This window comes from Nelumbo lutea, chromosome 3 (genome assembly GCF_056320005.1).
Source record: "Nelumbo lutea isolate HS-2025 chromosome 3, American lotus-T2T, whole genome shotgun sequence".
NCBI lineage: Eukaryota > Viridiplantae > Streptophyta > Magnoliopsida > Proteales > Nelumbonaceae > Nelumbo > Nelumbo lutea.
This window is the reverse complement of record NC_142686.1, coordinates 41,021,957-41,047,491: the sequence shown is the minus strand read 5'-3', so window position 1 is coordinate 41,047,491 and position 25,535 is coordinate 41,021,957. Positions and strand designations below refer to the sequence as shown.

At 38.0% G+C, this 25,535-nt stretch overlaps 1 protein-coding gene across 1 annotated transcript; it reads left to right on the top strand.

Moving 5' to 3' along the window:
- Positions 1-2,573: 2,573 nt before the first annotated feature.
- LOC148864462 (uncharacterized) lies at positions 2,574-25,535 on the top strand. Its single transcript, XM_088980476.1, has 5 exons — positions 2,574-3,694; positions 14,609-15,266; positions 22,713-24,141; positions 24,237-24,320; positions 24,797-25,535. The coding sequence occupies exons 1-5, from the start codon at positions 2,995-2,997 to the stop codon at positions 25,472-25,474; spliced, it is 3,549 nt and encodes a 1,182-aa protein (XP_088836602.1). The 5' UTR covers positions 2,574-2,994; the 3' UTR covers positions 25,475-25,535.

Here is a 25,535-nt window from a genome sequence, read left to right as displayed (position 1 = left end):
AACCAAACCACACATTGAAATAAATCCCAAAAGACTTTGAGGACTTGAAGAATTGAACCCAAACACTCATGGTTATAAAGAGCATGGTCTCATTTCACTATTGACTTAAGTGATTTTATCATTTTTTCTTTAATTTAATATTTAATGCGTATAATAAGTAATGTAAAAGGTAATATTTACAAATTTTAAATTAGAATGATAAATTTTACCTATATATTAATATATTATAATAATCTATAAATTAAATTACTCATATTAATCAATAAAAAAGGTAATATAAGTTATGAATTATTATTATCATTATTATTAAAAAATCAAATATTAAAAAAATAAATTATATCTTTTGGATGTGGTGATAAAGAAGGAACAAGTTTCCCGAATAGACTTTGGAACCGATTCTCAAATTGCCAGTTCTAGAACCAACACTAGAACTAATATTGATGGGATAGGTTATACTTCTAAGCACCAGAACCGTCCGAAGTCAGTCAAGTTTTGCCTTGGAACCAAATCGAACGACCCATGCTCGCCCCTAACTTGTGTTTGATCCCACGCCTTTTAGAAGTAGTCAGTAGTCAATCATTCAACCACGCTGATTGTTCGGCTGGACCCGTTTGATTCTTATAGGATCATGGATCTTATTATACTTACCACATCAATGCCACGAGTTCATTGTTTTTCATTGCTTTTTCCCCAAGACTTTGGGGGTAGTGTGAAGTTAGTATCCCAACTTTCAAATGTGTTATTATAGTATTCAAATTTTCAAAAAGTGTTAAATTGGTCATTATGGTTAATTAACAGTCAGTTATTCATTATCTTCTACCTTGACATTGGGAGAATCATGAATGGGAGGCAATATGGCGTTTTTGGCCGAAGGGTGAAGGAGAATGAAATGATCTCTTCAAAGAATGACAGCACTTATCACCGGAGGGATTGGGTCTCTCTCGCTGGTAGTTTGTTCACCACTCACTCAGTCACTCTGTAAATTCATGTAATGGCGGCATGTGTTTTTCATCGTCTTTTCAACGTGGAAGACCTTACTATCTTTGGAGCATTTGTACATATTTGTTGTCACAATAAAATTGAGCTCAACCAGGCCTTATAGAGTGAATCGGGTCTCCAAGTCATTAGTTCAGTCTGCGATGTATTGGTCCAACTTCAACGGGAGAAGCTCATGGAGAAAGCTTCCTCACTATTCAAAGGGAAGCTTAATATCTTAGTGAGTATAGTCGTCTGATGTATGGTCTTCTTGTCCTCGACAACATCTTCTTCTTCATTTCTTTTTCTTTCAAATTTATATTTTTCTTGCTTCACCAATTTCAGACTTTATATTCATTCACAACAACAGCTTTTCTTCCAAGAATGCCTTCTAATGCCAAGTTGCTTTGCCCTAGTAAACAATGTAGGAGTAAACATTGGCAAGCCAACAGTGGAGCAGACTGCATAACGCGTTTCAGCTTGATGGAGAGTTGGAGTGCAGTCCTCAGGCTTTCCAGATCCGAGGCAACATTCGACAGCCGTCGATGCCTCTGCACCAGCATTCACTAGCCATTACAATGGCCGGAGAGCCGCCGGAAAACGAAACAACCTTTGCTATCATGCCGTTGGTTAGGGGTTGATCACGTTCTCTGATTTTAGAGCTTTTGGCTGTGTTTGTTTGTGATACAAACACAAAACCAATAACATTTATGTACTCCGGTTGAGGTTTGTAGTCATTTGTTTGGAATACATTTTTGCATCATAAAATGGTGGAAATTGTATTTCTTGGCAGTTTCGTTTCGAGAAATCGACACATTTCCATATTCATTTTTTCGATATAAATATTTGTTTTCTTCAAAGAGGGAGTAAACAAGCTTAACAGATGCATCAATCGTTCATGGGAGGTGGTTGCCGTCACTGTTAAACCCTATCACAACGATAAGTTATGATTTCTTTTATGCTTTCTTCCAAACGCTATCAAAAAATGTACAGGCGTTTGCTTCGTTTGGAAACAAACAACAATACAAATGGTCTTAGAAATGCTAATCCAATTTGCATTTGTGGACTGATCAGGGGCCCTTTTTTTGCACTGTACATATTTGTTTGTATCACAAACAAAATGCAACCAATTGCAACTCTGCTTTTCCCGTGATCTGTGAGTAAGAATTGTTTGATTGATTGCAGGAAAAGATTTTGGGAGAAATTAGATGGTAGATGGCATTTTTGTTCTTTTACATGATATTTAATGTTTATTGACGGTTTTGGACTAAGTTATCCCTATTTAAAAAAAAAATTAAATGCTGCATTCACACGATTGAAAGTTCAAGTACTAATTTGACACTACCCAAAGTTTAAGGTACTAAATTAGAATTTTCCCTAGGTCTCCGGCGAGTTGGGGTCGAATCCCACATGCACCGGCCACCAGGCTGGAATGGAGGGTTTTGGGTTTGGGAATGGGCTGCTACCTCCCCGTTGCTGATGGAACAAAAAACAGTCAGCTTTCCGGTGCCGCCGGCGATGTGCTCATATCGGACAAAACATTAAGACAAGGCACGTGGTTGAAACAATAAATATTGAAACTTAACAGGGGCATATCTGTCTCGCTGTTAGGAATTATCCTCCGCCATTCTGCGAGAGGAGAGGCCCTGGACTCACATCACACTTCCAACACAAAACTCTCTCTCTCTCTCTCTCTCTCTTCAATGCCCTTTCTCTCCGCTTTCTATCTTGATCTTGATTTTTCTGGTAGCCGGCGAATCTCAGATAATCTCATCTTTCATGTAGGTGGAGAATATTCATTTCTTCGTTTCGGCGGTTAGTTGTCAGATTTCCGGCGACTTCTCTTCGGTTTCATATCGACATCTGATCTAGTGCTTGGGCAGCGCATCTGTTTATTTCGTCATTGAAAGTTTCAATCAGCATAGATTCCATTTAGGGTTTGCTTTGTCCCGACTTCTGAGCATTGAAGTTAGGGTTTCAAGATTTTGGTTTTGCTTAACTTTTTGTGGGCATTCCGTCATGCCGAGGAGTTCTCAACACAAGTCCCACAGGCAACATCGGCACAGTTCCAAGGATGTTAGAGAACATTCGGACTCGGAAGAAGAGATGGACTCGAAAGATAGGAAGTGCAGGGAAGAAACTGCTGTTAGGGTTTCCAGGGATTTAGCCTCTGGGGAGAAACGCAAGCTTGTCTCTCAGTCTCAGGATGGTAAAGACGTTTTCGGTCCCGGTAATGGTGATTTGCCGGAAGAGTTTGCTGGTTCGAAGAAGCGGAAAGATAAGGCTGACATCGCAGTCACTGATCGGTGGAACGGTGGAGAGGATGAGCAGCGAGAGGATTTAATCCAAGAAAAAGAAATGAAAGGGGATGTATATGGACCTGATTCGGAGAAGGGCCTAAAATCGAAGGTTTTGGTTGATTCGAAGAGTAAATCTAGCCGAAGGAGCGAATGTGTTAACGAGAGGAAGGATGACAATGTGGGTTTAACTGGGGGAAATGAGGAGGCGAAGAGGAGCATGAGTAAGGTCGAGTCAAAGCATAAGTCAGAAAAGGAGTGGGGTAGAAAAGAGGTTCAGCAGTACAAGGATGCAAGGGACAAAGACCGAGGAGCAGAAAAGGATAGAAAGATTCAAGATGTTAGGCGTGAGAGATCAGTTGATACCGTTCCAGGGAAGCAAGAAGAAGAGCGTTCCGTGAGGCGGGAAGTAGAAAATTCTGGTAAGGTAACTAACTGCATCTTCTATGTTTGTTAGTGTCATGTGCCTCTTTTATATGTGGTTGTAAGCATGAAATCGCTAGTTGGTTAGCAGTGTTAAAGTGCCATACGAGTTAAGCTTTCTTTTTTCTTTCTTTTTTTAGGTATTTGGATTATTAAAACTGGGTTGGAGATAAACTTAGAACTCGTCAGAAACTTAACTACTTGCTGTCATGAGAGTATATGCTAAATCTATTTGGGAAGAGAAGGGACAAAGAAAAAGTGTTAAGAAAATGATTCAAAGTCCATTTTGGTGAAATTATTTGTATCGGTGACCAAGTTACTTGTGTTTAATAATTATTCAGCGTCCGAGGGACTCCAGCTCCTGCATTTATCATCCTGTTGTTGTTGACTACCAGTTCCCTTCTTTTAGCTCTAGTGTGGTGCACTGTGCAAAATGCCGAGTGATCATCTGACATGTTTACTAATTCTCTGGTATGGGATTTGGGGCCACTATCATGGAGGGATAGTTTTGTTGGATCGCTAGCTCGCATGTATTCGTGTCTTGGTGGGAACGTTCAACCAGTATCATGCTTAGGAAACGTCTTTGCTGCATAGATTTTTTTTTTTTTTTTTGGTATTTGCCATGAATTTGTCTCTGGTTGAGTAGAGGTGGTTTATCCACTCCTAATAGGAAGATTTGATCAATATATTAATGACAAGCTCTTTTGAACACTAGTGTTGCTTTTGGGATCCTTTTGTCCACTTGTTTTTAACATATTTTATGAGCCCCGCAAATGTTCAGGGTTTAATTTTGTTAACAACAACACAGCCTAGTTAAATATTATCTTACTTAATCAGATGAAAACAATATGTAACATTTATACTATATAAAGTGGATAATTGCCTTTGTTTTGGTGCATGTTATAAAAGTTAAAATTTGATTACATAATAATGTTAACTTTTATCTTTACTCTTTACTTAGTACACTACATGTGCATAACACATTTTCTTACACTGGTATAATTAATAATTATTTTCACCAGGCAAAGATTTAACCTAGGTAACAACTTTTCTTGATTGGCACGTTTGACTTAAGTGCTATTTCTTAGCAATTGTCACCACTAAGCTAGCCCGTTTCCCCTTCTTTGAGCAGCCATTTTCTTCACTCAGTTATAAAAGTAGGGCATCTCTGGATATGATGCTATCAACCATTTAGAAAAAAAGTCAGAAGTGTTTTTAACATGCAGTTCAGAATATTTGAATTGCATGTCATAATTCATAAAATTTTTGAACCATGATCTTCATCATTTTTTTTTTTGAACTATGATTCAGCAGCGAACCAGTTTTCCTGTTTGAAACTCACAGATAATGTGAGCGAAAATTTAGATGGGTTAATTTTGGATGATTCTGGGAACTAAGTTTATACTATCTCATTGACAATGCTCCAGTTTGATGGGAATTTGGATTTCAAGAGCTTTGTAGGGATTAGAAATGGTGGTTGTAAGATATTGTGAGTGGTTAGGAGACATTGCACTGACTTTGAAGGAGGCATGCATAAGAACTGAGGTTCCTGTTTGGTGCATAAACTTTTGTGGAAACAGAGCTTGGAACAATCAATTGGTTTCTTTAGGGAGTCATGCAAGTGATATGTTGCAGGACTGTACACTAGGATGTAAAGGAGACGGGGAATCATTTAAGTAAAAAGGGGAGAACCTTTATTATCTTTATATGGATTAAGGCTTGTAAGCTAAGATCATTCTTAGTTCTCAGGCCCAATTGCTGCAGGTAATTCTCTAAGGACTGAGATTACAGCACTCCTAGGTCTCAGAATGGTCTTATCAACCAACTTATCAAACTAAGATGGTAGGGACGGACTTGTATGTTGATGATATTCTGGTACTCATGCTTGGGGAATTAGGTTTTCACTTTTATTTCATTAACAAAATCAGTTATTGATAGAAAAGTTCGTAGACTAGGTATCAATGAGAGGGGTTTTTAATCCAGATATGTGGTTTTTGCTGCTTAAAAATTTACACTGCATCAGGACTGATGGTCCAGTGGGCCCATTCAAAATTTAAGAAATACCCTGCACGTATCCATAGCTTTATATAGCATAATTTAGGGGTGATCATGTGCCAGGTTGGTTTGGGCCTGGGTCTGGGCCTATATGGGCCTGAGCCAGGCTAGGTTCTGGGACTGTAAGGCTGTAATTTTAAAGACGAAATATTAAATATATTATAAAACATATCAAATAATATATGCATAAAATTTATGTTTTACTTTATGTAATATAAAACATTATATATAATATATTAATATGTATTATATGTTTCGTATTATACTATTTATATATGCAACATTAAATATAAAATAAAATGGCACATAATTTTTTTTGGAAAAAGGTAAAGTAATTTATTCAGAATAATGGGAAAATTACAACAAGGCCCAGACCACATAAATTTGTATATTTAACTTATATAAATAATTTCTGGCCAGGCTGGGCTGAAAATTATCATCTCTAGCATAATGATATTTCATCTTGTCTTCTTACAATTGTTTCATTTGTTTTGCCCAATTGCTTCCTTGTTCAACTTTTGTGAATTCTGCTATTTTGATTGCTTTCCTTTAAGTAGTTTTATTGTTAATCCAAGTCCTTTTTTTGATTGCTAACTGGACAAAACCAGCTTTGTTACTAATAAATAAAGACTTGAAAGAGGATCTAAGAGTACCCATGCCAGGGTCAGATGCAAAGTCTCCCAAAGGAGGCCAATCAATAAAGAAGCAAGACATAGAAAGCAAGATGAAATTCCAAGTCCTTTTGTTTGATTGTATGGTTTATGTTCATGCATATCGTTTTTCCCCCTACCATATTTTTTTTCACAAGTTCATAGCAGAAATAGAGGTAAACCATATTGTTCGCATTGTAAAAGTAGAGTTGTTTGGAATTTTGGATAAATGAATAGGTGGTGTGGGGCTTTTAAAGATGGTTATATAATGTTTGTGGTGGCTTGTCTGAAGCTTGGGATGGGAAGTGGATGTTTTAAAGAAGACAGGATCTTTGATGGTGTTCTGAACTTGTATAATATTTTAAAATTCTATGTATTATTAGAAGTGAGAAAGTTGGGAATTTGTTGATTTATCAGCCATTGGGTGATGCTGGTTAGCAATCTTAGGCCTCGGAAAGATCTTTGCTGGGACCAATGTTTAAAAACCAAAGCATCTGTTGACCTTGGAAAGCTGGATGAATGGCATGTTTGGCAGTTCAATTGGGCAGTTAGCCAAGTGAAATGGTCAAAACTCAAATCTATCTGAAATCCAGGATTGGCCATCTGTTCACCAGATGTACTGCATGAGTCAATAACAATTTGAAAAAACTAGTTTCAACCTATTTTTTGTTCAAATGTGAGAAGCACAACTAAACCACTAGGACTGGGCATACCTAGAACCTGAGCTACAAGTAGAAGTGCATGCTTAAGCAAAGTGAGGCACTTCCTTCAAAAAAGAAAATAAAGGAACAAACACAAAATATCATGCAAATTTAAATTCTGAAAAAACAAAATATTTTAAAAAATCTACTAGCTCAATTGATTAGTGTATTGTTGTTATTAACCCAAGGTTTGTACCCTTGTACATTTAAGTCCTACATATGCTAAATTCTTTGAATTCTAAGCATAATTAATAGACCCTATGGCCTACAATATGGTAAAACACATATTCATAAAATTTCATCAAAATTAGCACCAAGTGATGTGAGGTGCACCTGACAAATTGAAACTCTCTTATGAACCTTTAAAAGCACTTTTTAAGAAGAGAGAAAATTATTAGGAAAAAATTGTATGACACTAGAGAGTGACCACCCCGTACCAAGTACGTGGCCGTGTAATTTGATATTTTTTGTTTGACACCAAGTACTTATGTTGTAAGTTTAATTTTTTTCATATAAATTTGTTATTTAATTTAAACTTCTCAAGCAGGTTTTATTTCTATGCAATAACCCACTTTTTGAATGCGTTGTTTCTTCTTTTTTTCTTTTTAGTGGAGGTAACTACCACTAACCTTTTTTAGTGAAGTATTGGAGTGTGAAGTCTCGGGTTGGCTTTTGAACTACTTAGGGTTGCCTTTAGGGGATAATCCCATGAGAGAGAGCTTTTGAAACCCAGTGGTGGAAAGGTTCGAAAAAAGACTGGTGTCATGGAAAAAGAACTACCTCTCTCTTGGTGGGAGAATTACTCTTATTCAGGCCACACTTGCTAATTTACCTATCTTTTTCTTGTTGGTGTTTAAAATCCCAGTGAAGGTTGCTAATAGATTGGAGAAGTTAATGAGAGATTTCATGTGGGAACCGAGAGAGGAAAAGAGGGATCATAGAGTGAGCTGGGAGATAGTTTGTAGGAGTAAGACATGTGGTGGCTTGGGGCTTGGGAATGTTAGGAGAAGGAACATGACTCTGTTGGGAAAGTGGTTGTGGAGATTCTCCTTGGAGAAGGAGAAGCTTTGGGCTAGAATAGTGGCAAGTATTCATGGGCTGGAGCATAATGGATGGGACGCTGGAATCAGAGTTAGGACCACAAGCAATTCTCCTTGGAAAGCCATTCATGACCTACTACCAGTTTTCTCCCCTAATATCAGGTATGATTTGAATTCCGTTAACTCCATAAATTTTTTGGAACAAACCTGGGTGTGGAGTGCCCCTCTAAAGGACCAATTTCCTTCTTTGTTTGCTCTTTCTGATTTGAAAAATGAGCCAATCTCGTCTTTTACCACCCCGTCCTCTTCCATTTCTGGAATTGGGTGGAACTTGAGTCTAAGAAGGGATTTGAGGGACTTAAACTTTGACATTATTTTGAGCCTTATTGCAATTCTTGATAACGTTGTCTTAGACCCCATTAGGGCGAATTCTAGAATTTGGACACCTTCTCCCAATGGCATTTTTACTTGTGCTTCTTTCTTCAAAGTCTTAAGTCAGTCCACCAGTCCTACCTTCCCTCCTTTTTCTATTAATGAGGTTTGGTGCAGAGCAATACCTCCTAGGGTTGGTAGTTTTTGTTGGGAATCCTATTTGGAAAGAATCAACACTGGTGATTTACTCCAAAAGAAGAGACCCAATACTTGTTTGTCACCTCAGTAGTGTGTTCTTTGTAAAGCGGATGGGGAGACTGGTTTTCACTTATTGGTGTCTTGCCTTTTTGCGAGGTCAATTTGGGAATGGGCTTTGCCCCTATTTGGTTGTTGTTGGAACCCCCCATCAGACTTGCAAGGCCTTTTTTCCCCTTCTTTTTTCAGGTGGTGGATAAAAAGGGGAAGGACAATGTGGAGAGGACTAAGGGTTGTAGTATGTTGGACATTTTGGGAAGAAAGAAACTCCAGGATATTCTCAGAAGCTCAGAGAGGAGCAACAGATCTAAGGGCTATCATTCATATTAGGGCGGTACAGTGGCTGAAATCTTTGGAGCTTTTCACAGATTACACTGTGGATGACATGTTGAGGAAGTGGGGTGAAATTGCAAGTTGCACACAAACTAAGTCAGTAATGAGTGTGGCTTGGACCCCTCCACCTAGTGGATTCGTGAAACTAAACTTTGATGGGTGTAGCAGGGGAAATCCGGGACAATCAGGGATTGGGGGTGTTTTTAGGGATGAAAAAGGGGTCATTTCTGCCATGTTCTTAGGCCCAATTGGAGTGGGTGACTCCCTTAGAGCTGAGATTTTTGCAATTATGGAAGGAGTCCAAAAAGCTAAGGAGTTGAACATCAGGAAACTCTTAATTGAAGGGATTCAAAGGTGGTGATAGGGTGGCTACTTAAAGATCACAATGGCTTATGGAAGTACAATAACGAGAGGAGGAAATTCAAGTGGCTGGTGCGGGAGATGGAAGTTAAGATACGTTGGGTTAAAAGATTGGCTAATTCCCTAGCTGATGGTTTAGATAAACAAGGGGCAGAAAGGGATTCACTTTTTTGGGCCAAGCTGTAACTTTAGTGTGTTTTCTTTCTTTTCTCTTTCTTTTTTCCTTTTCTTGAGGTACTGTGTTGCTCTTGGAAGATAAGTGTGTTTGTCTTCCTTTTGTAAATCTTCTATTGATGAATTAATGAAAGTATTATTGATCCAAAAAAAAAAAAAACTACCATTTGAAGTTCATAATTTTTATAGAGTGGGTAGACACATGTCTGAAAAAGAATGCTTCTATATGAGAGTGGAAATAACAACCTTTTTGATGATGCCACTTGTCAGGAAGAGAGGGCTTGTGGTCAGGGGCCTTTGTTTTTATGTCTGTGTTCACATATCAACAAACTCCTAAAAAAGATGGCTCTCAAGCATGCTAAACACCAAAAACCAGAAAACCACATTAGGCCTTACCAGAAGAACACCCAAACTGACACTTGGTAAAAAAACCAAGCTCCTCAATTTAATCTGCAACTTACAAAGATTTTGAACAATCGAGGGCTGGCTCATTGGTGTGTTAGCTGGGTTGCTCCAGCATTGATGCGGAATCAAGTCCCGCAACCAGCACTTTGGAAAAAAAGGGTAAAGGGGAAAGTTATGGGTGATTAATCAAAAAAAGAAAAACTTACAAAGATTTTGACCTACCCCCTTACAGCTTCTTCCAGCTCTCTCCTTTTAGATCTATCCTTTGGTCTTCTGTGGTCCACCTTCTTCTTTCCCCCATTTAAAGAATCTTTCATATTTTGTTGACAGGCATCTTTTCAGGCAATGATAAGATGTGTTTTGGGTGGGAATTCACCTCTGAAATCAATGTTTTCAAACTGTCATTGATCCAGATGGTTCTGGAAGCAAGACTGCTTCCATTTTACTCAAACCAGTTAAAAGAAAAAAAAAATGTTGACCCTTCTGGTTAAGCAGGTCTCAACCCACTTTGTGGTTATCAGTGATGGCAACCAGAGATGATGACCATTGAAAACAGAGAGTGGGGGTGAGGGGAGGGGATTTTCAATGGTCTCTTCCTTTCTTTCATTAGTTATTCTACAAAAAACTTAACTCATTATTCCCATCTAAGGGCTAGAGCATATAATCTGTTTTGGCAGTTTGGCCCATTCAATCTGGATGATCAAATTGGTGAACTATCACCTGGACAGAAAACTGGGTCATGTTTTAAAACATTGTCTAAAATACAATTAAAAAGGCAAACAGAAAATTGCATGATACACAATTTTTGTGTATCATGTGATTCAAAAAGGCGACCCACATGGAGTAAAAAAGAATTATCTTTTGAAAATTGACTCTGGACATCTATAGGAGGGGTTTTACCTTTCAAAAGTGGCCAGGTGTGTTAACTCTAAGGGTTTAGCATATCAGTGAGTCAGTGACCCTGAATGCCTAAAATCCAATGATACACCCAATACACCCTGTCTGTATCGTATCAATACTTTCAACCTTGAGTAGACAAAAGTAATCAGCAACCAGTTTCCTTCTCAATCTTTTTTCTTTGAAATACAGCTGTTTCCTTCTTTCCACACCATCTTTAATCAGAAATATTAGGTCACATCTAGCAAATTTTTACCTGCTGGGATGGATTTCTTTAGTTATCCTCACCGTCTTCTGATCCTTGTGCTAAATATGGATTTATCTTTGGAGTCTTGAGCACAAAAGGAAAAATATTCAAATGAAATCCAGTATGCTACACTCCAATAATAGGTGGAACACCTTTCCCTCTTATTTTCTACACATTACACATCTGTTTGGTACCTGTAACCTCTTAACTTAGGATGATCAATTGTTAAAATGCTGTCCGCTGCTAGTGGGTAGAGGGGAATTGAGGTGGGGTTAATACCTGTTGGGCTAATACTAATCTATGTATGGGAGGCTCTTAGTAGAGCAGGGGAACCACACAACCTGCTCCCTTCTCTTACATACCCCATAAGAATCTCATGCTTTCTAGTATCCAACTAAAAACTAACCACCCTGTAGTTGCATGCGACCGCCCTTCCCCAGAGTGAGTCTCTCTCTTCCTACAAAAACTCTGTAACCACTTTGCCAACGATGCCTTTTTTAGTTCATTGATTTTTCAATTCCCAGATCCCTGAAGAAGAACCTTGCAGATTTTCCTATTGAGATTGTGGAATTTAGGCTTCAAGATACTCATCCCTCCAGCTGATTGAAAAAAAAAAGAAAAGATACTCATCATCTCCACAAAGAATAATTGCTGAAGTTGATTTCTCACCTGATGATGACAGAAGATTTCTTGCTTTTGTTTCTGGAGCCTTCTGCTCTTCCTCTAACGAGTAAAAATATTCCTTGGCTTTAGAGCACATGTCTACCTTGTTGAGTAACTTTTTTCATTCTGTCCCCCACTCCTTCCTGCATCATCAAACTGTCGTTTTAATTTGATCAGATTAAGTTCTCTGACTTAATTTTTCTTATTCCCTTGATGATGTCATGTTAACCCGTTCAACATCAGACAATCCTTTTTGTCTGAAACATACTAACTTTAACTTATCTTCAAAGAGATGAACCACCCTTTGTGGGTAAAAAGATTTGATAGCTTATACTAATCATTGGTGTAGTGCTTTCCAAACATTAAGGGAAATAGAGAACACGGGTGGCCTGATCATGATAAACTCCACATAGTCAACCTGCTGGGCGTAATGCAAATAGGATCTTATTTCACAGCATTTGTATAAAATAGGACCATGTATTCTCTTCCTATATAAAGTAAGATGTAGCAAATACCTACTTGTGTGCCATATGATGGTTGGAAGGTTTGTACCATTTCTTGTAACAAAAATACTTGTACATTTGGACAGGAAATGGCCTTAAAAAGTGAAAAAATAAAAAAAAATATGGAATAGTGTAATTTGATGCTTTAGTTGAATTAATTGTTGCTTTAAATTTTGGGGAAATTTCAATTGAAAAATTGCAAAAGGAGTTCTTATGGGGAGTTAAAGGGATTGAGAAAAAATTCCACTTAGTTAAGTGGGATAAAGTGTGCAAGGAAAAAAAAAAAGATGGGGGCGTGGGGATAGGAAAATTGAAGATACTCAATAAAGCCCTCTTAGGGAAATGGTTATGGAGATTTGGGTTGGAGAGGGAGGAGCTCTGGAGGAGGGTGGTGGCTTGCAAATATGGGGTTATTGGATTTGGGTGGGACCCTAAGGAAGTGAAGGCATCTTATGGGGTAAGTGTGTGGAAAGGGATTATGTGTTTACAGTTAGCTTTTCTTAATCTTGTTTGCTTCAAAGTTAGTGATGGTTCAACAATTAAATTTTGGGAAGATGATTGGTTGGGTGTTGGAAAGTTGTGTGATCATTGCCCTCGCCTATATAGGTTGGTTTTGGGTATGAAGAATAATTCCATTGTAGAGAATTTTGAGATTAATCAAGGTAGAGCATTTTGGTGTCTAAAATTTAGGAGGTCTCACTTAGATTGGGAAATTCAATAATGTGTATATCTTCTGGCAAAGTTTACAATCAGCCAAACCTGAGGTGGAAAGAAAAGATTCACGATGGTGGAAAGAATCTAGAAATGGTCTGTTCTCAATCAAATCCTTCCATAAGTCCCTCTCAAGGTCAACTGGAGAAGATTCAGGGTTGAAAGGCATTTGGAGAAACCCTATTCCACCAAGGGTAGAAGCTTTTGCTTGGGTAGTTGCTCTTGATAGCATCTTGACTTTAAATCATCTTAACCACCAAAAAAAAAAAAAAAGATTTTAAATCATCTTCAAGACAAGGGCTTTCACTTAGCTAGAAGATGCTGTCTTTGTGAGAATGCTGAGGGGAATGTCTTTCATTTGCTGGTTGAGTGCCTTTTCTCCAAGTTCATTTGGTGGAGGAAATATTCTCCAAATGGCCTAAGATATCTGGAAATGACAAGGCAAAGATCACTTGGAACTGCATTCCTTTTGCAGTTTGCTGGGAACTTTGGATTGAAAGGAATAGAAGAATATTTGAGGGGAAAGCTCGCTCAAGGGAACATATAACACTTCTTTGTGGCAAGTGAATTATGGACTGGATTCTTTTTCTCTGAGTTTGAAGGAATTACAAAGGAAAATCGTTGTGCTGGATTTTTAAACACACTGCAGCTGGCCTGATTCTTTTCTTTTTGTTTGTACGGACTATATTTTTTTCCCCCTCTCTCTTAGTGTATCTTTCTTTTATTGTGTTTTTCTTTGTAGCTTTGTCTTCTAGTGATACCTCATCATTATCAGATGCACTTCTTTTTTCTATTAATTAATTTTCCTTTTTATTGATTATCAAAAAAATTTGGGGAAATGCAAAACCATGTTTGTCATATCATTTGTGAGTTCATCTTTGTTTCGATTGGTTGTACATGTGATATCATGTTATTATTCATTTGTAGTTAACTATTTTAGCTCCCATTTTTAGTTTTCAGAGCAAGATAAATCATTTGAGCTGAGAAGCATGGGTCTTACTGTTATTAACTCTATTCTTTGGAAAAGCACATCGGTTTTTTATCAATAACATAAAAAATATAGCCAACTGACAAGCAGATGAATACTAGTTAAGAAGCTACCCAGTAAAAAAGGAATACTAGTTAAGCAATTCCCATTTTTTATTGGTAATAATGGGAATTTTGTTAATAAAGATAAAGAGTTTAAACAAGTTAATTACATGTTAACTTCCTTGCTAAGGTACTTGCATTTGTTAATGTGTTCATATTCTTTTTGTCCTCTCTCTCCCTTATTCCCTCTCTCTCTCTCTCTCTGTCAGCCTTAACTCTTTTTATTTATTTTCTTTGAAGAAAACCACATAAAATGTTACTTATAGCTTTTACTTTTCAACCTATTTTTTCCAACTCTGGTGCATGTATTGAAGTTTTTCTATGTCAACTCTCTAGATTATAAGAAATTTATATTTGATCTGTTTATAAGAAGCCTTTTTTTCCTTCTATGCTTAGTTGTTCTTTTACCATTTCTTATTGGAGTTGTGTTCACATCTTTGATCTACTTGTGTTTATAGAGTGGCAGATACAAGATGAATTACGCAATCCTGAATTGGAGAAAGAACTTGAGAAACGGATCAAGCATAGGAGAGACAGCTCTCGTGACAAGAACAAATATCAAGAAGATAGCAGGGATGGTAATGAGAAAAGATTGTCTTCTAGAGATGATCGTTCCAAAACCGGGAAATATAAAGATGAAAGGAATAGAGATGAAAGGCATAAAGATAAATACCAAGAAGATACGGATAGGGATCACAGATACTTAGATAACAAACAAATGGATGAACACTCCTCGAGAGATCACATGAGTAGTAGGTCTGATTCTAAGCATTTGAGAGATGAAACTAGATCTGCAGAAAGCCGCCATAGAAAATCTAAACCTCAGGACATTGATGATGATGGTAGTCCACATTGTGACAGCCGAGGAACCAGATATAAAGATGAGAAGGGAAGAAAAAGGTCTTCGGATGATAATGACGATAATAGTGAATTTAAGTCCCGAAGTAATAAGGAACACCGTTCTGATTTGGAAAAGAAATCATTGAGCAGTAGTAAAGGAGAGTCACCTGCTGACGGGGGAAGGTCCCAATCACGACATACAGATGTAGACTCTACTGTAAGCAATAATAGGATGAGGTCCCCCAGCTCTTCTCATGTTTCCAAAGATCAGGACAGGTATTTCCCTATTCTGCATTTTTGAACTATCTTCTTTTACTGACGTCTAGACAACAGTAGGAATTGTTCTGGATGAACTTTAACCATTGGGAAGCATCATCTGTTATTCCAGGGCTTTGGTGACAGTGCCCAAAGTAGTATAATATAATTGGCCATTGTGTTCTTTCTGTTATTGTATTACCTCTTATTTAGACTTTCAATCATGACCTGACTATTACAATGGCCAATTCCTTGTGTTTATGAGTTGTATTAATTTATTCTGTGGTCTGGATTGTCATTGATGGGTGCATGTATCAAGTAAATATTGGTATCCTAATCTCTTGTTCCTTGTCGGAAGCATAGTTTGTTCAGTTAGTAGGTTTCAATGGAGGATTTAAAATTTTTCCAGAGTATATTTTAACCTTTTTTCCAAAACTGGAAAAGTCAAATTTCATTTGTCTAAATGACATGGAAAAAATGCCTTTTTAAAATTTCTGCAAAATTTTCTTATATTGTTTTGGTTTTGTATTTCTTTTTAAACATGATCTTTCTATTTATTCTCCACTTTCCTTTTTCTTATTCTTATTCACTAATCTGTCCTATTTTATCTAGGTGTCTTTATATTAAGTTTGCATACATTTTTTTTATTTCACAACCTTTCAAAGTCAAAATGAAACTTCAAATTTTCGAAAACCTTGGTTGCAATAACACATATTTGTTTAGGGAAATCGTGCTTTGTGCCAACCCAAAAATATTCTTGAAGTTGAACCTTGACCATGATTGCTTCATATTTGTCAAAGCGAGGGTTAATCTGGAGCCCAACCAGAAGGAGGTCTACCAGACCTCAGGCCCTGTTTCGGTTTGGATGAATTATGCATCAACTGTGCATGTGTCTATAAAACTGTGTGTTTGCATAGGTATGCTTGTGAATTCTTTTATTTAGACCAAGTCGGCACATGTAAGAAAAATACATAAAATTATAACCTACAGGAGAATCCTTTCTTCATTGAAGTAGCCAAACTTTAGTAAGAGCTTTGAACCATATATTTATCCATGTTTTAAGTAGTAAACATGTTTGTGCAATGCATGTTTGAGTAGGAGAGTTCAAGGGTCATCGGAGTGCATGCTCCTATTAAAAGACAATGGATGCCCTAATTTGTATTGACAAAAGATTATAGGTAGATACGGGTGTGTTTGTCTTATGATTAACCTTTTCCTTTTTCTTGATGTTTAAAGTGCTAAGAATATTTGGTATCTGTTTGATTGGCTTGACTTTTATTTAATTATTTTAAGTTTTTTTCTTTTATTAGAAAGTTAAGACTTACTAGGACAAAAGAGAAATAGAAGGATAATGAGGCACAAAGCTTTTTTGTTGATGCAGAATAATACCAAATTCCTTTTAATGTGCAAATCTTTGGTCCTTTTTTGCAGTCCTAACTTTGATTTCTTTTTGGATTTGTAGAAAGATTTATAGACTATACTGAGTGGATTTGTTGTAGTTTTTAAGTGTCATGTTTGTAGATAATGTTATATTTTTTGAGCAATGCTAACAAGCATCATTGCGAAATATTTAGAATTATACAATTATGAAATGATAAATCATCTTTTTATTAAGATGATTGATAGAAAAGGTTGGAGAGGAGAAAAGAGATTTCCTTATGGTTTTCATTGATCTAGAGAGAGCAAATGGTAGACCACAGGTAGTCCCTAAGGAGGTAAAATGGTGGGCTTTGGAAAAGAAAGGATGCCTAAATAGGTATGTGGACCTAAGTAAGAATATGTATGAGGGTGCAAAAACTAATGTTGGAACACCTGTGGGAGAGGCATCAGATTTTACCGTTACAATGGGTCTTCACAAAGGTTTAACACTTAGCCTCACAGTGCCTGATGTTTGCTGATGACATGGTATTAATTGATGAAACTAGTGAAGGATTAAATGCAAAATTAGGTTTACAAGCAACTGCATAAGAAACAAGTGGTTTTACAACAAGTGGAGCTTACCAACAGAAGTTCGCATGATCTTTGACCAATCTACTTTATCTTGGCCTACAAAAAGAGGGAGACTTATGTGGAGATGCACTTGCGCTGCCCTGATTTGGACTCTTTGGGAAGAAAGGAATGTTAGAATTTTTCAAGAAAAGGAAAGGAGCAATCAGGAGCTGAAAGACTGTGTGTTGCATAGGGCAATACTTTGGCTGGAGACTTTGGAGAAACTGGTCAGTAGTAGCGAGGTGTTCACCCTTAAAGGACAAGTTAATTACAAGCTGGTCTCCTCCATCTGAAGGCTCACTGAAGTCGAACTTTGATGGAAGTAGCGTGGGTAACCCAGGATTATCCGGAATGGGGGGTGTTTTGAGCAATGAGAATGGAGAGATTGTCTTGCTTTTTTAGGAGTTGGAGACTATCAGGGCAGAGCTATTAGCTGTTGTACAAGGGGTGCAATTTGCAAACTTGCTGGGGGTACAACATCTGATAATTGAAGGGAATTCCAAGGTGGTGGTGGGCTGGTTGAAAAATGCTGAAGATGCTATGTGGTGCTACAAGAATGAAATACAGAAATTCAGTTGGTTGACAAGGAATATGTTGGTCTGTTTACAGTGGGTGGGGAGATTAGCAAATACTTTGTCTGATGTATTAGCCAAGCAAGGGGTAAATAGGGAAGAATTGTTTTTGGCTCAGCTGTGATTCCTGTTTTTTTTTTCCTAGTTTAATTGTAAGATTCTAGGAGGGGCTGAAGCTCGCGCCTCTCCCTTGGATGTTATATGAAGTCAAAAATCTAAATCAGTTTTTGAATTAATAAAATTTTACTATTACTCATCAAAAAAAAGTTGGATTAAAACCATGGTTTTCAAAAACTCGATTGGACCAGACGGTCGGGCCAGAAAAACCGGGAACCGGTCAGGTGACCAGTTCCATTTTTCACCAAAACCGGTTTTTTTTCCAAAAAAATGTTGATTTGGTCAACAAACTGCTGACCTGGGTGGTTGAACCATTCAAACCGTTCAACGGTTTTGACTATTTTTTAATTTTTTTGTCAGAATGAGCTGACCATTCGACCCGGGAACCAGACCTTTAACCGGTTCATTATCCGGGTTGGTTTTAAAAGCATTGATTAAAACAGAATATATGCAATGCAAATTTAATAATAATAGGTGTGCAAATCAGAGTACACTTAGGATTGGAGACCAAGAGATAACTCGGTGTGACCTCTTTCATTACCTTGGTTCAACAATTCATAACAAAGGAGAGATCGAGGATGTTGCCCAAAGAATTACAACAGGATGTCCTTCCTTGGAAGCGGTGTGTTTGGAAGGTAGTAAGAGGGATGGGAGAATCTGGACCCCTCACCCTTAGATAACTTCTCTTGTGGTTCCTTTCTTTCAGCCCTTATTCAATCAAGTGAAAACCAAGGGCCTTCCTTTCCATCCAAAGAGATTTGATGTAATTCTATTCCGCTCAGGGTTGGTAGCTTGTGCTGGGGAATGTATTTGGAAAGAGTTAATACTTTTGAGCTTCTGCAAAGAAAAAGGACCCCATTGGTGCCTTTCCCCTCACTGGTGCTCCCTTTGCGAAGTTAATGGTGAGAACTGCTATCGCTTATTAATTCCCTGCCCTTTTTCTTCAATTTGGGTGCAGGTGGAACCCTCCTCCTGGTGTACAAAGCCTATTTGCTTTTAACTTCCTAAGCTGGTCAAAAAAGAGGGGAAGAATACTATGGAGGTGCACAAGGGCAGCGGTGTTGTGTTGGACAATTTGTGAGGAGAGGGATCAAAGGCTTTTCCATGAAAAATCAAGGATTATAGAAGCTGTCATCGAAGCTATCACTATCAAGGTAGTCCATTGGGTAAAGACGTAAAGTCTGGATATTTTCAGAGATGTTCCTGGCATTTAGGTGATGAGGAAGTGGAGGGACATGGTTGTTTCTGCTCCACCTAAGAAGGCGGTCAGGCCATTGTGGTTCCCACCCTTTAGTGGTTTCATTAAACTTAATTTTGATGGAAGCAGTGAAGGAAATCCTGGTCCTTCTGGCATTGGAGGAATTTTCAGGAATGAAGGAGGAAATATCATTGCTCTCTTCTCAGGCTCAATCGGTGAAGGGGATTCCTTAAGGGCTGAAGTTATAGCTGTTATTGGAAGGGGTCCAAAAGGCTAAAGAGCTGAATGTCAGGAAGTTGGTGATAGAAGGTGATTCGAAGCTTGTAATTAGTTGGCTTCAAAAAGAGTAGGAAAAAGAATGGTGGTGCTACATTCATGAAAAGAGAAAAGTGGTTAAATTGCTGCAAGGGGTAGAGGTGTCTTGTAATTGGGTTAAAAGAGATGCAAATATTGTTGCTAATACGCTTGCTAAACACAAGGGGTGGGAAGTAATGAATTATTTTGGGCTGTTCTGTAATCTTCCTTTTTGGGGAGAGCTAAGAGTGCTTGTCCCTCCCCCTTCTTTGTACTAAATTTCTTCTTTTAATAAAATTTGTCCTGTCATTAATCCAAAAGAAAAAAAATTATAGCAGGATGGGCAAAATGAAGGGGTACATCTGGAGCCTTATGTGATATGTAAACACCGCTTCAGCTAAAAGGAAAATTCTATATAACAGTTGTAAGGCCAATTATGTTATATGGAGCAAATGGTTGGGCAGTTAAGAAACAGTTTGTCCAAAAAATGAATGTGGTAGAAATGTGAATTTTTAGATGGATGAGTAGTAAAACTAGAAAGGACAGGGTTAGAAGTAAAGTCATAACAAGGAACATAGGGGTAGCTCCAGTAGGTAACAAAATGAGAGGTGATTGAGATGGTTGGATTATGTGCATGAAAGACCATCTACGGCTACTTTTAGGAAAAGTGGTCTCTTACACGTTAAAGGGGTAGATGAATTAGCTTTTGCATCCTCATGCATATTCTGTGTCAGTACCAACGGAAATGGAAATATATCATGGAAGTAATAGGAAATATGTCTACATTTTAAACCATGTTTATGGGGCACAAAAATTAGAAATGGCACACAAAATTGTAACATACTAGTGCAACCTTTTTTTTTTTCTTTTTTGATTAGCAGCTTTTACATGTATTCATCAAGAGATAAATAGGAATATTTACAACATCAATACTTAGCCATCCCAAAAACAATATTTAGCCTTGCCTAGTGAACCATCCTATGTATGAAATATATAGAAATTATCCTTTACCCTTGGGGTACCCAATACAATTTTCTTCCGTTTATCCTTGCTTTGCGGGCCCATCTAAAACAGCTTCATTAATTTACCCTTACACATGCCTATATTTCCATGATCCAGCTTCATTAATTTACCCTTACACATGCCTATATTTCCATGATCCAGCTTCATTAATTTACCCTTACAACATCAATACTTTACCCTTACACATGCCTATATTTCCATGATCCAGCTTCATTAATTTTTAGCCACCCAATAACACTGAGTCCCCTTCATTGATTTTTAGCCACCCAATAGCTGCAGCGAGAATTTCAGGCCAAGTTGATTCACCTTTCCCTATCGGACCACAAGGCAAAAGTATGAAGCTGTCTAAGATCTTAGCCCAATGTGCAGCCTTGCTTTTTCATGTTCTCTTGTTTCAATACAAGCTTTTCATCCTTGAAGAGTCTAGCTTTCTTCTCTCCCAAATGCACTAAAGGATGCCGGCCCTTGTACACCTTGACACAAATTTCCCCATGGATGGGGCAACCACAGTCAAGTCTTTGAAGGTCCAAGGGTCAGGCAGTGGATTGAGCTGGTGGGAGAAAAGAAGAGAATGTTGGTAGATTCGTCAAATTGAGGTCCAAGAGGGGGACTGTGGAAGAGAGAGTATCCATGCTATATATATATATATATATATATATATATATATATAGAGAGAGAGAGAGAGAGAGAGAGATGGGTATGGCAAGCTGTCAGCCATTAATGTTTGTACCTCAGGTAGGATTGGACTAGTTCTGTTTGGTTTCAGTACAAGGCATGTTAAATCAGGCCTGTGGCCTTTTATCTGTCTATGCTCTTACAGTGAGAAGAAAGATGATGGGAACAAATCTGCCAAGCTATCAAGTTGTTTGCACCTGCAACCAAACCAAGGAAAGAAATGCTCCCAATCACAAGTAGCCAAAAGGCAAGAGATTAGTAGGTGGAAAGCATTCTCACCACTTGCTCTACAAAAAAGGCGCGCACACACACATACACGAGGCAATAGCACCAATAAAGCTTTCTCCTTTGAACCTTTACAGGTGTTATACTTTTCATGGTAAACTTCCCAGCAAAATGCTTCAATTTTTAGGGGTACTGTCCCTCTCCATAAAGCCTTCACAGGATTGCCCAATCAGGAAGATGTTCCAGAATGTAGGACCTTAAAGAATGAAGCACATTGGGCTAGGACTAATCATGTTCATATGGGCATCTGTTTTACATGTACTTAACTTTATATCAATATTATGCATGTATTTGCTTATGTCAGTCCAGATTGGATTGCTTGGATACAGGGTTGTCATTTTCCTATGGATAGGACTTTTTGCTGCTTCATTTACATGTTTGAAGTCTCGAGTCTCTTTCTCTTTCATGAATTCCTTCAATCTTTTTGTCCAAAGTTTGTAGCTTCAATAGGAGTTAGATGTCTCTGATCATAGTTGTCAATATCTTAAGATTTACAACACCCATTCCTTATTCAAAATGTGAATCCTGAAGGCTCTGATTCAAATTTTACTAGAATTCCTCTTTTCTTTGAATAACTTACAATTCTAAATATTCCCTTAATTTGTACAATTAAAGCAAATTGATTTGGAATTAGTTTCACATTCTATCATTTGTTTAATTTTTAGGGGCTCTTGTTTTAGAAAACATACTAAAACAAAAAACTGTGTTTATTTAAAATCTGTTTTGAGTTTATGTTTCCATTAATATGTGAGTTAAGGTACATTTGGAAAAATATATAATCATATATTGCCTTATATATGATAAACTTTTTGCCAGCAGACAAAAGTACATTTAGAAAAATTGGTGGCATCATTTACTTGTGCAGTGGATGTAGGTTGGCAATGGGGCGTAATAATTTTTCTGTTTGCTTACATTTTTATTAGATATGCTTACCTTTTTAATTAAATTCTAAGAAAACAAAAGTTTATCACCTTTGATTATAGGATTCACAAGCTTATTTTAAGTCAATCTTCTCTACGATTTGGAATTCTTAAAGTTTGTAATGGTTAGCTTAAGAACAAGCATTAATTGGAATGCTGAGATCAAGATTTATTGTGGAACTTTGAAAACAGTATGCAGAACTTTCCTGAAACATGGCTATTGTTGTAGTGGAAATTTTGCAGTGGCTGTTGAATGTTAAAATTTCCAAAGATTAGCTCAATAAGAATGTTTTATAAATGCATTTGGGGCCAGTAATTATAATTTTTTTCTTCTATCATAAGTGAATCATAAGTTTGGACCCATTAACCATTGAATTTGTTGTCATATTTCCAGGCATAGCTCCAAGCACAGAAACTTGAGGTTTAGAGACTATACTTCTGAAGAAAGATTTCGGTCTAATGTAACTTCCACAATAGATGTCATTGGTGTTTCTGGTGCCATGGTACAGGCTTCTGAGTTTCAATGCTTGGAGAAGACCACCCAAAAAGAGGTCAACCATTTGGGTGAGATGTCAGCTGAAAGATCACCAAGGTCAGATGTCCATGCCACCTCACCGATAGAGTTGGTGGATAAGTTCCCTTCATCAACAAGTATTGAACGAAGATATTCTAACAGAACCAGTGTGAGGCGGAGCCTTGATGTTGGAGAAACTGGGTGGAGGAGCACTAGTTCCAGGGATGCTGGGGATTATTCAACAAATGAAGATAGAGGAAGCCGAGAGTTTCCCTTGGAGAAGCCAATGGTAGATGATTTTTCTCAAGCCGATGGTGACAATGTATCTGTTTCATCATCTTTCAATAGAACTGGTAACTTACCTAGCAGCTCTTCATCTCTTCCTCCACCACCTCCTTTGAGAAGTGGGGTTGACAGTCCTTCACTTTTCGGGTCTTCAGATGAAGATGGTAGGGGTAAGTCTGTTAGCCGTTTCAGGAGTAATGATCCCAATACAGTGAGAGGGCAGGGTAATGCTTGGAAAGGTAACCCAAACTGGCCTTCCCCTGTAACTAATGGCTTCATTCCTTATCAACATGGGCCACCACCTGGAAGCTTTCATGCAATGATGCAGCAGTTTCCTGTTCCACCTATTTTTGGTGTTAGGCCATCAATGGAATTGAATCATGGAAGTGTTCATTACCATATCCCTGATGCTGACAGATTTTCTGGCCCTGGCCATCCATTTGCGTGGCGTAATCCAGCAGATGAGTCTTGCCCCCCTCATTTGCATGGATGGGATGGAAATAATGGTGTTTTTGGGGATGATTCTCATATTTATGGGAGACCAGAATGGGATCAGAACAGACATGTGATGAGTGGTCGGGGACGGGATACAGGTGCTGATATGTGGAAGGGACAAAATGGTAGTATGAACATGGAGTTGCCCACAGCATCCCAGGAGGATTATCCAGTAGGAGCCCAAGTGGATGAAGTCTGGGCTGGACAATCAGCCCAGCGATCTCGGAATGAACGGAATAAGCCTGGTCCTGGGGCAGAAAACATTGAGTTAAAGCAATCCAGTGTCACTCGTCAAGGAAAGGATATTTCTGAAGCTCCTCCAAAAACTATCCATAAAAAGCTCATCGACTCGTGTAAAACCTCAAGTGATGATGGTGATCATTTCTGCCATATTTACCTCTCTAAGCTGGATGTCTCGGTGGAACTTGCATGTCCAGAATCGTACAGCCAGTGCATGGGTGTATTGGCAGCTCAAGGAAATAAAACTGATGATGATAACAATGTTACCAATCATGTCTGGAATCCAAAGGTAGATTTTGATAGAAAACATGATCTCTCCTTTAATTTTCATAATTTATTGATTGATGAGTAATGGTATTTTTCGTATTTCATTTTCTATGACAGGGGATTGCAGAAGATGGTGCAGATATTTGTTATACCACTTCGAGTGATTCATTTTTCCCTGCAATTAACAGTTCTGTTTTTGAGGTGCGTTCATTTGTGATGTATGTAATTGGTTAATCCTTTCCTTTATCTGAATAGTAAAGGTGTGGTGTTGAAAAATTATGTTGCAGTTTTGCTTTCATGTTTGTTAAGGACATAAATGTGTATTTGTACATTTATGGGCCTACTATCTTTTGACTTTCTTTGGGTGTATGGCCATTGCGCCAAACTGTCCTCTGAGCAATCTTTTATGATGAACACCATAGCCTTTACCCTAGCTTTTCTAATCTAGCATGTAGCCTGTGAGCCACAAGAAATTGTAAATTTACTTGTTAAACATGACAACTCTAAAATTATGTTAATTCAAATACCATCTTCTCTGGTTTTTGCATTGTATGAGGTCACAAATGATTGAATGATATGCCACTAAAATTAAACCGTTCTATAATGAACGGTTGGGTTTCATTTTATAGATTGAAGATTTCCCTTTTGCATTTCTGATTCTATGGTTGAATTTGCAGCGAGCCATGGTCCTCTACTGGAGGCAAAGTGAAGAGGCAAAGGCCAAACCTCATGTCTCATCACATATTGACTTGGAACCAAAGAAGATGCTAGCTTCAAATGGAGAGAAAGTGGAGCCGGTTCCCACTTCCAATTGGGACACAAAGCAAGAGAAAGCAGATGAAGCAGTTCCAACTTCTGATCCGGAGAATATGGAACCATTTCCAAATCCTGGAGACAAGAAGTTTGAATTAGAGCAGCTGGTTTCAACTTCTCCTGTAGATGAGGCAATGGAGACAGTTCCTACTCCTTGGGGGATGAGGCCAGGAGAACCAGTATCAGTTGCAGGCAATGCTGAATCAGAGGAGGCAGTTCCACCCTCCAGTCAGAAGAAAATAGAGGTCATGGCTAGTTCTAATCAAGAAAAATTGGAAGTCGTTGGGAATCACTGTTCTTCCCTTGAGAATGCCTCTGAGGCTTCCAGCAATTCAACCAGTAGCCATGGTCAAACAGCCAGCAATGACAATCGCAAAAACGGTCCTGCTAGTAGTGCTACAGCAAAGCAGGCGTTTGGTGATATTATGTGTGGTCCTATAGTTTTTTCTGATGATTCTGATGCGGCTTTGATGCCTGAGTCAATTGAGTCTGGGTTGGTAAATTTAAGTCGGATACATCATTTTCCTGAAAGTACACATTGAGACATTTTATTTGGTCTGCTTTTAAAATGCCTTCATTGAAATCATGATCTTTATCATTTCA